The 15336-nt window shown below is 40.7% G+C and overlaps 1 protein-coding gene across 2 annotated transcripts in view; it reads right to left on the reverse strand.

The window, feature by feature from the left end:
- DOCK1 (dedicator of cytokinesis 1) overlaps positions 1-15336 on the reverse strand; it is a 370976-nt gene that overhangs the window by 143708 nt on the left and 211932 nt on the right. For both annotated transcript variants that reach the window (XM_035138566.3, XM_035138565.3), the window contains exons 28-29: positions 11442-11543; positions 3235-3329 (exon numbers count right to left, since the gene is read on the reverse strand). In XM_035138566.3, the coding sequence (XP_034994457.1) occupies positions 3235-3329; positions 11442-11543 (197 nt within the window). The remainder of the gene's footprint in view (positions 1-3234; positions 3330-11441; positions 11544-15336) is intronic.

The following is a 15336-nucleotide window of genomic DNA, read 5'->3' on the forward strand; positions in this document are numbered from 1 at the left end:
ACTCCAAAAAACCTATTGACCAGATTTGACTAACATGTACACAAGCAGCACAAAGTTTTCTGCTAGCACAATAGGGCTTCCTCCCCTCATGCATGCCCATGCCTCCCTGAAATCCAATCTAGAAGGTCAGAAGAATCCTCCAAACAGCACATGGCGGGGAGGAGGGGGAGAGGAGGTATCATTCTGTCTAAAGGTAAAGGGACCCCTGATCGCTAAACCCAGTCGCGGACGACTCTGGGGTTGCGGCGCTCATCTCGCTTTACTGGCCGAGGGAGCCAGTGTTTGTCCGCAGACAGCTTCCAGGTCATGTGGCCAGCATGACTAAGCTACTTCTGGCGAACCAGAACAATGCATGGAAACGCCATTTACCTTTCCGCTGGAGCGGTACCTATTTATCTACTTGCACCTGACGTGCTTTCGAACTGCTAGGTTGTCAGGAGCAGGGACCGAGCAACGGGAGCTCACCCTGTTGCAGGGATTTGAACCGCCAACCTTCTGATCGGCAAACCCTAGGCTCTGTGGTTTAGCCCACAGTGCCACCCACGTCCCAAATCATTCTTTCTAGCAAGCAGCTAGCAAGTATTAGTGAGGCAGTGAATTCCACCCTGTAGTTTAAAGTCATTAAGCAGCACTTCCTGTTTCAGTGACTTCATACATTTCAAAGATTATACTGTATTCCATAAACACTTATTAGGCACCGATATGTCAAGCACTTTGGATTTAAAACATATTGTGTTCTGTTTTAAAGACAGAAGTAGTATATGCCTGTGAAAGTCCCATAAACAAAAAGAAAACAAAATGTGATTCCCCCCCCCATTAAATGGATTAGAGCCCCATTTACTTTTGACAACATGAAGCTCATTCAGTTTCAATGCACATTTAAAAATGAATGGAAATACTGACATTTCACAGTGGAACAAAAGGTTTAAGCTATGACTGAATAATGTTTTTATATTTTTGCTTTGTCATTAAGCAGGTAATGGAAGGGGCAAACAACAACAGTTATTTGGTGGACATATTATTTGTTGAGATGCTTCTGCTAAGAGTTAGTGACTAGTATGATTAAAGGGGACAAAGGTAGCATTTCATACACTGTGATACAGCATATGAAGTAAGTTGCCCAATGATGCTCCCAAACATTTTCATTAAGAACTCACCCAACTGACTTTTGTCTTGGGGTCCTTCTACCTGAACAAAGCTATCAATCATTCATATACATCTTTCAATGTTGTATTATGCGGTGTTGTATTTATCTATATTCAGTACCAGCAATCTACTAACTAAGCATTCTGACTTGGAGTATTCTCCCTGCCCTTGATTTCCTCATTAGCGTTGTTGAAATCCTTCATTAAATGTTATTAAATCAGAATGTCTTGCTCCAATAAAATAAAATAAAATAAAATAAAAACAACCACCTAATTTCCCTCAATTAGTAAAAATGTTGCTAACTTCCTGAAACATGGATCAACAATTAAAAATACTTAATTTTTAAATGGCAACTTCCTGGCTACACAGTTTTCCTACTAGCATCACAGAGCACATACTGATTTGTACAAAGTACGTGATACCGCCTTCTGTGAAAAGGGGGGAGTTCATTTTCCTTGTGGCCAAGCAGATGACAGTTACTGTGGGCAACTAAGATTTATCGTTAATGACATTTTGGGGGAAAGAAACATGTTGTATTCCTCATCAGCTTTCTACATGAGTACAACAAGGCATTGACAAGAACTCCTGTCTAGTCCAGCCTCAGCACTGTTTCTCCCTTTGAAAGACACGAATACACTCTTGGGAGTCGCACCCTTGTCTTGTGCCAAGAAAACAATCTTCAAATGAAAATTGTAACATGCACATCTGTGTCAGGTGGAACTCATGCGCCCTCCGGAGTTTTACTCAATTTCTTCCTCTTTAAACCACAGCCATGTCTTTCATGACTAATGTGACACGCTGCCCAAAGTCTCCCTCAAAAGAAATAAGGGGCAGGTGGTAGGCTAACAGCTTCATAAGCTGTTGTGGGATAACAAATGCAAATTCTGTCAAAGCTCTTTCTTAGCCACTTACATGTATAAGTGCAGTAAAAATGTCAAAGCAAACAGAACTCTGAAGAGCCTCCACATTAACATCCCAAAAAGTATAATCCCATGCATGGCAACGTGCAAATATACTTCATCAATTTTTTATGAAAATTGAGGGCCATGTCACATGAAATAGCTACTCAAAAGTACACTACCATACACAAGCTTTTGGCCAAACCTCCAAATGTACATATATTTTTAAAAAGATGTCTGTCAATGACAAGTGAACATAGAATTCAAATATGCCTGCTTTCATTTTAATTAAGTTCTATGGCACAATAAAATTAATTTGAGAGAAGCTTTTGTATCTTCTCTGCCAAGGCATCATAGTTTAAATATTTTGGCACAGCTGCAGCTGAACTCTATGGCAGAAATAAAAACACACATAAAAAGGATTTCAAGTGCAATAATCTTATATCTGAGGAAGGCACTCCAAAAGCAAAACTTTGATACAAGCACCTATTGTGTGTTGAATACACCACTCAGGCAGTTTGGCTTGAGAACCTGCAGGAAATGTGGAAGTGAGCGGAGCAGAGGGCAAGGGGGGATAATCTTCCCATAACATGTTTAAGCCCCCGTTCACAGAACTTTTCCAGGTAGCTAGTAACAAAAGAAGCACTCAATAGGCTTTTATAAGAGGTTTTCATGTACTCATTTAGAATGAAGGTTAAATGGCACTTAGAAAATACAAGCATAAACAGTTCAGTAGCATTAGGGGAGATCTGATTACGGTAAATCTAGTGGTGGTCTGGTGGGGGGGCACTGTGCTCCTTCTGGAGTAGTTTGTTCACCTTTGGTCCCGACCCTGCACTCACCTTTCACTGGTGGGCTCCTATAATGACTTTGACTGGCTGGCTAAACCAGGTGAGGATAATGGAATATTGCAACAGTACAAATACATCCATTTACAAGAAACAGTTTTCAAGGTTTAAAGAGAAAACAAAAGACCTGTACCTGAATGTTTGTTCCCTTGACTTGTGGCACAACAGAGAATCAATTGTTTGTTGAGAAAACATTAAACAAAATGAAAAATACACATCGGAAAAGGGAAAACTAAGCTTAATAGACTGAGAGTGTGCAGATACAAACACTGCACATCAACACACATCAGTATTGAAATAGTAATTTCAGGAAATGTTCAGTGATTTTCATTTGTACTTACTTATTCTGCATCATGTTCATGATAACCCAGTCAGAGGGATAGACGTTCTTCCCAATGAGATTCTTGAACATGATAAATGTCTCCATCAAGAAGTCCTGAAAGAATAAGGAAAACATATGAAGAAGAAGGGTGTGCGTGTGTTTGATGGAAGCTGGCTGAAGAAAAATTCACTGGGGGGGGGGGGAATCACACACACATATACATTGATTTTGAATCAAATCGCTAAATTCGAAGAGTGACTATTGTGCAGTTCACCACTATCATGACTCACGCCTAAGACATTGGTGAAAAACAGTATTTTGACAAGAATAGAATGACCTTGCATTGCAGACTTAGAATTTGTGATTGACAGTGGTTAACATGTGTTTGCGTTACATAAGGGAAATGTTTTATTCTAGGCACATACTTAACAAGCTCAGTAAATGTGTCCTCACTTTAAATGATCAAACTGCATACTTTACTACACTCCCCCCCCCCCGGTATCTTGGTAAAAGCTTAACATTTCTTTTTCCAGATCAGCCTAAATAGTTTGCTGACTGAATTATCATAGAGTCTTGTTTTCATTTAGATGCATGTTTTTCTTCTGAATAAAACTGTTTGCTTCCTTGCTACCTTGCTTCATAACTTAATAATCGAGACTTCAGTAGGATTTATGCTTATGTGAATGGGGGCAGATCTGGACCTACATAGTTAACTCTGAATATTTTATGGTTGCAGATGCATGCTTTCTTAAAGTAGATTTCATTCCATACTTTATTAGTTGTACAGAGTGCTTCTGCTGTTGGATTTTCATATTTTTCTCTGCTGTGGGTAAGATGTATTTCCATACACTTTGCAGATTAACTTGAATATTTTACTAATCATGAAGTTGAAGGAACAGATTTTGGTATTGATTTGCTGATTCAGCGACACATGCTTAATCTGTTTGCATTTATGCTTAAATGCTCTCAGATTATAATCAGGAAAAAACAAGTTTAATAGCACTTTCATTCCATCAGGATGCTCCTGCATTCTCCCTAACAGGTTCCGTTACAACTGGTAATTGGAATAAATTATATACTTTAAGGAAGTGATGCCTGAGTTTGCTTTTTCTCTTCCTTCCTCATTCCCTTTTCCTTTTGTGCCATGTCTTTTCGGCTGCAAGACAACAGGCAGTCCTGTCTTGTTTTTATTTATCTTACGTAAGCCACCGTGGGAGCCTTTTTGGCTCAAAAGCAAGATAAAATTGCTTATATATTTATATAATGATGTTTTACTTATTTTAAGAATAGGGATGCTGGTACCTGTTCTCCCACTGCACCTGCCCTGTGAAGCTCACTGGGCACCGATGTTAATCACCTTCCTGCCTTCCCTCAATTCTTGAAATAACCAAAAGGATGGGGAAATAATAATAATAATAATAAATAATTTTAATAATGTTATTATTTATAAACCACCCATCTGGGGTAAATATTTTAAATGAAGGCAGGGTGCTCCTTTCACTGGTACCACTGCTGGTTTTTCATTTCCTGTCTACTTTCTTCCAAGGGAAATTCAGCCAAGCTGCATCGGGGGGGGGGGAGGTGAACATTTAGTCTTCCATCTTTTCTCACTGTCCACAATAGAGGGAAAATACTGACTGAAGTGTGCTAGGGTGAAAAAAAAAACCTCTCATTTCCTTTAACTATTCTGACATATTTATTTATCATTTTCTTTTGAGAAGATTTCCAAAGAAGACCAAGTGCTCCGATTGGCAAAAAAAGTTTTGTTTTTGTTTTTTTTAAAAAAAACTTGGATGTTTGGGAACATTGGAAGATTCAGGGCAGATAAAAGAAAGCAATTCTTTGCACAGCGCCTGGTTAAACTATGGAACTTGTTCCTTCAGGAGGCAATGAGGGCCACCAACTTGGATGGCTGTAAAAGAGGATTTAGATAAATTCGCGGAGGACAAGGCTATCAATGGTCGCAATGACTACGTTCCGCCTCCACAATATGCCTCTGAATACCTGTTGTTGGGAATCGCAGGTGGGCATAGTGGTGCTGTGCTCATGTCCTGCTTGTGAGCTTCCCACAGACATGTGAGAACAGGATGCTGGGCTGGATGGGCCACTGGCCTGATCCAGCAGGCTCATCTTACATTCTTAAACTGCATACAATCCATGCAACTTTTAAAAATACCACAGTCACAACAAAATAGTAACACCAACGACAGATACAGCAGATTAGGAACAGCTGAATAGAAAAGGGGTAGTTCTTAAAATCCCCCCATCTGCCAGATCAAATGCCTGCCAGGCAGGAATAACAAAGACTGCACAGCGTACAAGGTAGGCGAGTCCTGCCTGCTCCAGCATGTCCTTTTTATTATTATTTAAAAAATTACACCTTGCCTCATCCACAGCTACTCAAGAAAGCTCCCAAAGAAACCAAAAGAGCATTGTAATTATAACACCCGATCTAATACCCTACTTATACCAGTAATAATGTTACAGAACAGAACCGTCAGTGCAGAATGACAATATATTAGAGAGACTGTAAAAAAAAGAGTGACGTTGAGAGCATATTTGGAAAGGCACTCAGCTACTCCTCTTTTAATGGAACATGTTGATGCTGTGACACAGAAAAGCAGCAAGATTAATATTATAAACTATTACTCCATCCTGCCTATCAATTTACAATTTTTGCAACAGGAACGAATATGCCCCCCTCACCCTTCCATCAGGCTCTCAAATGTTTTATACACCATGTAACATGGGCTTTTCCAGCTTGAAGTGTTTTGTTTATTTACTTATTGTTATCTACAGGCTGGCCTATAAGAAAGGCTCTCAGGGCAGCACTGCAGGATAACAACAAATCAATTAAAAAACCCAATTATAATAACATGAACAATATATTAAAATATGATGCCGCATAACACAAACAGTGGGGGGGGGGGGAATAAAACAATGGCTAAAATAGATTTAAAAGGCTGCAGGGATGTAAAAGACCTGGACACCAAAAACACATTTAAGCGGGTGTGGAGGTCAAGCACAGCAGGGGCTCCTCTGTACCTCTATGGACAAAAATAGATCAAAGAAGAGCAGCCAAACCTGAACCTCGTTCTTTGGGGGAATTGCCATCCCATCCAGGAAAGGTTGGACATCCCTCACATGAACAGACGAGATATGTGTTAATAATAATTCTACCTTATCTGAACTGAGCATGTCAGCTGGGTTTGGTGAGAAGGCCAGTTTTTGATGCAACTGCTCACTGGATACAGTGGTACCTTGGTTGTCAAACGCAATCCGTTCCGGAAGACCGTTCGACTTCTGAAACGTTAGACACCTGAGGTGCAAAGGGCTGTCGGCAAAGTCAATGGAGAAAAAAAGAAAAAAATGCAGCAGAAGCCGCTGAGATGGAAGCAATTACTTGCAGGTTTTCGGTGTTCGGTTTCTTAAATGTTCGGTTTCCAAGACACTTGAAAACCGAGGTACCACTGTATACTGTAATACTGATGGATTGATTAAATTTATAAGCTCAGTCATCACTGAAAGTTCCAGGGCAGCTTATGGGTATCTTAAAGGTAAAGGTAAAGGGACCCCTGACCATTAGGTCCAGTCGTGACCGACTCTGGGGTTGCACGCTCATCTCGCATTATTGGCCGAGGGAGCCGGCGTATAGTTTCCAGGTCATGTGGCCAGCATGACAAAGCCGCTTCTGGCAAACCAGAGCAGCACATGGAAACGCCGTTTACCTTCCCGCTGTAGCGGTTCCTATTTATCTACTTGCATTTTGACGTGCTTTCGAACTGCTAGGTTGGCAGGAGCTGGGACCAAGCAACGGGAGCTCACCCCGTCACAGGGATTCGAACCGCCGACCACCTGATCAGCAAGCCCTAGGCTCAGTGGTTTAGCCACAGCGCCACCTGGGTCCCTATGGGTATCTTAAAAACCAGTTAAACAATATCAATGTATCCAACATCAACATGTAACACACTACGAATACAATACGATCTTTAAAACAATGTAGAATCAGAAATTCAGTCAACGCAATTCAATCAATGACTAACCCAGTACAGTATAAGCACAATGTGACACATAACTGGCATATCCAGCTGCCATAGAAGGTTGTTCAATGCTGTAACCTGCATTGGGACCTAAGAGAGAAGGGTTGGAAAAGATAGAAAGATAGAAAGATAGAAAGATAGAAAGATAGAAAGATAGAAAGATAGATAGAAAGAAAGAAAGAAAGAAAGAAAGAAAGAAAGAAAGAAAGAAAGAAAGAAAGAAAGAAAGAAAGAAATGTTCCACTTTCCCACACCTCGGCCGGGGACAGGACCACCAAGAGAATTCTACCTAAAGATCTTAAGGCCTGGCTGGGGAGGTTGACATAGCCAGAGGCATTCCTTCACATCGACTGGTCCAGAGCTGGCCCAAGACATTTTGTCCCCTGAGATGACCCACAAAATGACACCCTTTTCCTGCCAAGGAAGAAGGAATGAGCAAGGAGGGGAATCAAGTCAAGCTTACCCGATGGTTGCTGTGGAAAACAAAGACTGTCATGGGGGGGGGGGGAAGGGGCCCACTCTGAATCAAACAGGGCAGGTGCAGAACCCAGGAGAGCCCAGAGGGCAGCCCCCACCGTTTTGTCTCGAGGAGGAGACCTGCAGCAGCCCCTATTCATCAAGAGGCGGCTGCGTAAGCAGCATGCGAGGGGGGCGCCAAGGATATGGTAGGTCTGGTATCCAAGGAGCGTGCCACAGCTGATGGTGGCAGCAGCAGCTGCAGGCAATGCACTCCTCGGAGGCTGGACCTGCTGCCCCTCTGGATCTTGCCGCCTAAGGTGGTCATCTCACTTTGCATCATGGTTGCGCTGGTCCTGGTGTGGCCTCAAGTAATGCGGGGTTCTATAGGTTAACATCAACACTTTGAATTGGAATCGGAAGCACACTGACAATATCCAATTACTTCACTTAGAAGTTTTATGTAGATGTTAACATGGCACATTGTTGGGAGGGGGGAGAACCCATGGGACTTGTGGGAACAGATGCTGCAAAGTGAGGTGGTCATCCCAGTATGAGTGGAACTGAAGAGCAGTACCATCTACACCCAACTTGGACATCCTCCCAGAGATATCTCATGGTTGATGATACTGAAAACTACTGAGGGATCCAGGAAAGTTAACAGGATCACACTCTGCCTGCCGCTGTCTCAGCAGACGTTATACCATAGTAAGACCAAGGCAGTTTCTTTATCAAAAGCAGGCCCCAAACCTGATAGAAATGGATTTACAAAATCAGTTTTGGCCATGAGGATTTACAGATGGCTGGCCATCACTCACTCACAACCTTTCCCAAAGAAGGAACACTAACCATTGGCCAATAGCTGTTGAAACTGTCAGGTGCACTGTAGGTATTTCCCCCCAGGAGTGGTCATTAACTTGAGAAAGAGCAAACATAGGTGCTAGGCTGCAGAAAGCATTTTGCTCCATTTATGCCACTAGTGGTAGTCTTCAGGATAAAATGGAGTTTACAAAATGAAAGAAAAAGAGGCCAAATGAAGCCAAAAGATCAACTGCTTTATAGCAGAAAGCAGCAGTGAAAGTAATTTCCACATTTCCCAATAGTATTGGGGTCAGGGTAAGAGACTTCCAAAGCAATACTTAAACGGACACAATGGGCAATTAAACTCTTAAAAGGAAAGTACAAGCTTGACCCTGACTGAATAGGATCTACATAGAGAATTCTTTTCGGGCTCAGAAACAGCATAATATGTTTCTATAACAATTCATGTGAGCAACTAAAGCTGAAAATCCTAAGCAAAATCAGAGGGCATAAATCTCATGGAAGCCAAGAGGACTTAATGTAAATATGGTTAGAACTGGGCTGTAAAAGTCTCACAATTATTGCCAAAATCAGGGGTACTAATCTGGGGGAAACCCCCCCCCCCTAATCGTTGTGGACTGCAACTACCACATTCCTGACCATTGCCAATACTAGCCAAGGCTGATGGCAGTCAGAGTCCAACAACACCTGAAATGAAGCATGCTGGCTACCCTGGCCTGATTTAAGGTAATGGCAGGAGAAAGAATATACAGTTCACGTTGCCTCATATCTCAAAGAAATTGAAGAGCTTGGAAAGATGAAAGAAAAAGTGGCAACCAAAATTTTCAAGAAATTGGTGCACTCAGATAATCCTTAAATAAAAGGAAGCTAGAATTGTATTGTAAAATAATCATTCATAAATCAAACAATCACTTTATTTTTCATGCGTCCAGGAGGAACAAAGGGATCAAGGCCATGAGCAGCGTCAGAGCAACAGCGCACCACTATAACTGGAGCACTGGTTGTTACAACTTTTTTGAAGGAAAAAAAATTCTCATTCGAAAGAAGATAACTTGTTTTTCGTATCAGTACTCAAAGCTCTTCAATAGTTGCCATTTTGTTTCTCAGCACAATAAAGTGCTGGCTTTCATCTATAAGTCATAAGCAGCCTGGACTAGCATTCTGAAGTTCTTACTGTCACACAAACCTGCTCATTTGCTAGGAACTTCAGGTGAGATGCTAGTTCAGAGACCCTACCTTCAAAGGCTAGTCCAGTGGCTTCAAAGGCCTTCTCTGCAGTGGCACCTCAGGTCCTTCTTAAGTTTTTCCAGCTATCTTTTAGATGCCAGGTGCACAATGTTTTGTTCTCTCAAGCCTTTGGCAGCATATAGTTATGGTAGTGCTTTCATTGATTATTTCTACATAAGCCACGTGGAGATGTGACTGGTGGAAAGGCAAGGAATGAATCTTTAAAATAAATATTTTATTTATTCATTTAACAAAAAGTATATCTCTTGATTGCAGCAGAACATCTAAGCTGCTTACATATAATGGTAAGGACAAATTACTTTCACTGTCATTAAAACGCACACACACTAAATTAAGATAGTTGATTTATTTCCAAAGCTTAGGTAATGTTTTTTTTACAAATCTTTCAACCCTCAGAAATATAGTTTGAAGCCTAGTTGGATTCTAGACTGGTTTTTTACTTTTTGCATGGGTTTGATAATATAGGTAATCATGTGTTTTTTTCTTTTTCATTCACAGGTTGAAAATGAAGCTGTCTTTGTAGAATTAGCCCTATTATTCAAAAACTCTTACTACTGACACATGGTTGCAAAATATTATTAAAATGGCACTAAGTCTGATTTGCTGTAGCTGAAATAGCCAGCCCCAAAAGGCACCACTACAGAAATGATAGCTAACTATATTTCATTAACACAGAAAGAAACCACCATGGTTTGATTTGACTGCATGATTATGCTAAGAAAATGGTTCTTTATTCTTCTCCTATTACAGTATATATATGCTCAAGCAAATGGATACAATCGGAGAATAACTGAATCACATCTGCAATAAACTGAGAAATCTTATGTCTGTTCTTTGCCTCCACAGTGTTGTCAGAAGAGTCAATTCTCTCTCAAACTCTTTAAAATGCTGTACCACAGAATCCAACTCCCCTAGGTAACAGAATTTGTAATCTAACACAGTTGATCAGACTTCAGGTCACCTGCTAATTAATGGATCTCAGCCAACAAGTTTGGTTGTTACTTTGCAGCATGCATTTGCCATATGGCAATGATAGTTCCAGGTCATTAGAGAGGTATCTACTTAGCTATAAATTCCCTTCTATTATGCTCTAATTAAGTTGTACTATGCACTCAGAAAGAAAGATTATAAAGAACCTTGAAGAGTTTCACTCATTACCGGCATTAATAATAAAACATATATTTAAAGCTAGCATGTGAGGTTATATTGCTTAAAATGGCAGATGCACAAATAAAAATGAATTTGACTAAACAAAGTAAACAAATCTAGCATATAATAGCAACTTAAAACAAGGTAGGATGATTCCAATTAAAAAACATTAGAAGAGAAAGTTCAAGGGAATACCCCGAGAGTAACTACTGAAGCTTATAGGGTTGGTTTAAGATTAGGTCTAGGACTCAGCTGAATAAAATCTTGTTTTCCCACCCCAATACCAATTCCTTAAGGCATGTTTTCAAATTCTGATTTTCCTTGAGGATCAGTTGTTTCATCATTTAATATCAAGGCAATGAAACAATATTTGCTCTTCACTCAGGAGGTAAGCAATGCTTCATCGATTTCTTATGTCAGGCACCCATAGTTTTTTATATATAAGCTTTATAACTTTCTTTGTCAAATAACAACAAAAACAAACATCAATGCAGGAAGAAGTCGAACTTACAACAACATCCGATCTCATCTTCCCAAAGGTCTTGATTAAATGGGCATAATGATAGTCTTCCATTTGTCTTAAAATAGCTGTCATGCTTGCAACAAAGTTTCCCTGTAAAAGAAGAAAGACAATCAGTTAAATAAGTAAATATGCAACACAAGACACAGCTGTACTCCAGCAACTCCTGTAGGCATGTTGCAAAACGTACAAGTCAGAATATTTTAAAGAAATACCGGTACCTTAATATAACCCAAAACACATTTTCCCATGTTTACACACCAGCATGTACTTTACAAATCTATCTGTTTTATATATATGATTTTTAAACATTATTAAACTTCTGCTATCTTTTCAATCACATTACCAAAGGGTTTTTTTTGTAAATTGTTCTCTTCTACAAACTTCAGTCACAACATACAATTTACCATCCCTCATTCATTCATTCATTCATTCATTCATTCATTTATTTTAAAGGGAAACCATTGAATCCTATAAACTCAAAAGAGAATCCTGGAGTTCAGGGGGCTCTCCAGAACAGCATTTGCTATACAGGAAGGTACATATGCAAGAGAGAGTCTGAGACAGGCATCCCCAAACTTGGCCCTCCTAATGTTTGGGGACTACAACTCCCATCATCCCTAGCTAATAGGACCAGTAGGGATGATGGGAATTGTAGTCCCAAAACATCTGGAGGGCCGAGTTTGGGGATGCCTGGTCTAAGAACATCTAAAACTTTCCTTCCTTGCACATCTGGAAGTGACTTCAGCTCATGCAAGAGCTCCATTAGATCCAGACCAATCAATGCATATTTTGTTCCTAATTAGATAGTGTATAGCATAAAATTCAAAAAAGTACTTTCTACCTTCACTACAAAGCATTACCGGAAAAATTACCAAAACAATAAGCGCTCTCATAATCTCACTGTCAAATAAGGGCAATAAAATGATTCTTATAAGAAGTATCCTTTGAGATGTCAAATCATTTTTCATGATATAACCATACGCAAGGTCACAGGATTTATAAAACTCGCAATCACTGTCATGTTATGCATAGCAAACATATTGATCCACACATATGAGATGAAACCACAACACATTAGTTTCTTACTGTGCTCGGTGCCTCAGTATACTTAAAACACCCAAATGGCTGATACAACTACAGCAATTTCTAAAACTACTCTTTTAAGGTACAACCTCATGACAGTGGAATTGCTTGCTACTGATTATACTCAGAAGTTAGGGGTACAGTTGTGATTTGCAAACTCATGGCCTCAATTATCTACATTTATTTCTGTTTCTGGTTAACAGCTTTGATCATATGCATATGCTAGCCTAATTCTGTTTGTTTAGCAATTTAAATTATGATGAAGAAGGGCAACAACCAAGAGATTAATATGGGGCCTGAGGGAAAATATTATGCGAACTTTCTATATGAACGGAAGCTTAGACTGTATGGAGTTCTTCAAGTTAATCAATACTAAAAAAAAGATACTTAAACAGACTTATCTCTCATGTACATTTGTGACTTCTTTTCTCTTTAAATGGCTGATTATTTAAGATTAATGTGTGTAAACACAAACCCTCTCCTTCATCTGCCAATACCTTCAGCATTTATCAAGAGATCCTAATCCTCTCTTTTGTAATTGCACAGTATTTCTCTATGGGAATTACTACGATTATGCTGATAAGCAAATAAAGAAGATGAATCATTGCAGAGAGAGACAATTACATTAAAAAAATCTTATTAATTAGCATGGTTAAGAGCTAGAGAGATGAATAGGTTAATCCCATTAGCTAATTTATAATTCTGTAGAAATGGAGAATACTTAAAAGAATTTTTTAAAAAGAGAAAAAAGAAAACCTGACTTCCATAGAATGGGTAAAAGGATAACATGTAAAGATGGTAATGAGTTCATTACGGCACAAAGTTGTTTTTCTTTTCTTTTCTTTTTTTTAAAAACACACAACCCTGACTGCATCAAAAGAGTTCAGGGATGAGGCAAATGAAGGCACGTCCATACTCGGTCCTGTATACCTGAAAGGAGCATCTCCACCCCCATTGTTCAGCCCGGACATTGAGATCCAGCGCCGAGGGCCGTCTAGTGGTTCCCTCACTGCGAGAAGCAAAGCTACAGGGAACCAGGCAGAGGGCCTTCTCGGTAGTGGCACCTGCCCTGTGGAACGCCCTCCCATCAGAGGTCAGAGAGATAAACAACTACTTGACATTTAGACAATACCTAAAGGCAGCCCTGTTTAGGGAAGCTTTTAATCTGTGATATTTTAATGTGTGTTGGAAGCCGCCCAGAGTGGCGGGGGGGGGGGGGAACCCGGCCTGATGGGCGGGGTATAAATAATATATTATTATTATTATTATTATTATTATTATTATTATTATTATTATTATTTCTCTATTTTTGGATGGGGTTCAATAACATACCAACAAATTAAGGTTGCTCAAGTAAAGCTGATTTTGTGCAACAATACCAGATTCCCCCAAAGATTGGGGGGGGGGGGTTTACAATAAGGAAAGTGATGTGAAAATGCAGTGGAAAGTGTGAGATAACATTTGCTTGATGCAAGGTCATCTTAACTCACTGACAACAAATTAGAATGACCATTCAGTAAATAGGCAACATTATCTAAAATCCCTGCAAACAAAATCAGGGTAAATGCTCAGCTTAAGACTAACCGTGCAATCCTATTCAAAATAAATATCCTGAACGCACTTCCATTAGTGAAGAAAGTAAGGTATAATAATATTAATTTATTACTTATACCCCACCCATCTGGTAACGCTTCCCTAGCCACTCTGGGCAGTATATGGAGGAGAGGCCAAAATTGCCATAATACAGGCCCTCAAATCTGGTAAGCCTAATTAGCATTGTGACACGGGTGGCGCTGTGGTCTAAACCACTGAGCCTAGGGCTTGCCGATCGGAAGGTCGGCGGTTCAAATCCCCGTGACGGGGTGAGGTCACATTGCTTGGTCCCAGCTCCTGCCAACCTAGCAGTTCCAAAACACGTCAAAGTGCAAGTAGATAAATAGGTACTGCTCCGGCGCGAAGGTAAACGGCGTTTCCGTGCACTGCTCTGGTTTCGCCAAAAGTGGCTTAGTCATGCTGGCCACATGACCTGGAAAAACTGTCTGCGGACAAACGGCTCGCTCGGCCAGCAAAGCGAGATGAGCCGTTCACGACTGGACTTAACTGTCAGGGGCCCTTTACCTTTACCTTTTTCTTTCTAGCAATAGCCAGTGGCGGAGCTTCACGAGCCCGTTCTGGGGGTGGGGCACACCTCCCGGAGGGGCGTGACATGCGTTCCAGGGGCGGGGCGCACATTTGGGGGGCGGGGCAGGCACCTGCGATGGCGCCCCTTGGAGCTCGCCGCTCGGGGCTGCCCTCCCCAATCTTCCTACACCCCTGCCAATAGCTTTTCTCCTTTTGGCAAGTACCCCCCCACACACACGTCTCTCTCATCTGTCTTAGCTTTCTTTTTCACTAAGAGCACAACAGAATATGTGGGGGGGGGAGGAGATGTGGTGAACCGCTTTGCTACAACAGTCCATCGTTTTCTAACTGCTCCTCAATTAATGTGGAAAAAGAAAGACTGGGTAATGTTTATTTATTTCCCACATTTTAATCTTGCTTTTCAGACAATTATAATATCACAAAGCAGCTCACGTGAATAAAGAAGAGCTGTCCTACCAACCAAGCTTACAAATAAAAAAAGACAAGGCACCCGATGGGAGAAGAGTGGAGGGAACAGATACCACAGGGAGATATTCAAGGCTAGAACCAAGTGGTGATTACAACCATTCATGCGAAACTTGAGCCAGATTGATCTTCCCTTGTTAGTGTTCTTGCCTGAATAGCAGTTGGTGGCTCTTGGCATGCCTGGTTTCTGGGC

The sequence above is a fragment of the Zootoca vivipara genome, chromosome 5 (assembly GCF_965207765.1).
Source record: "Zootoca vivipara chromosome 5, rZooViv2.hap1.1, whole genome shotgun sequence".
Lineage (NCBI taxonomy): Eukaryota > Metazoa > Chordata > Lepidosauria > Squamata > Lacertidae > Zootoca > Zootoca vivipara.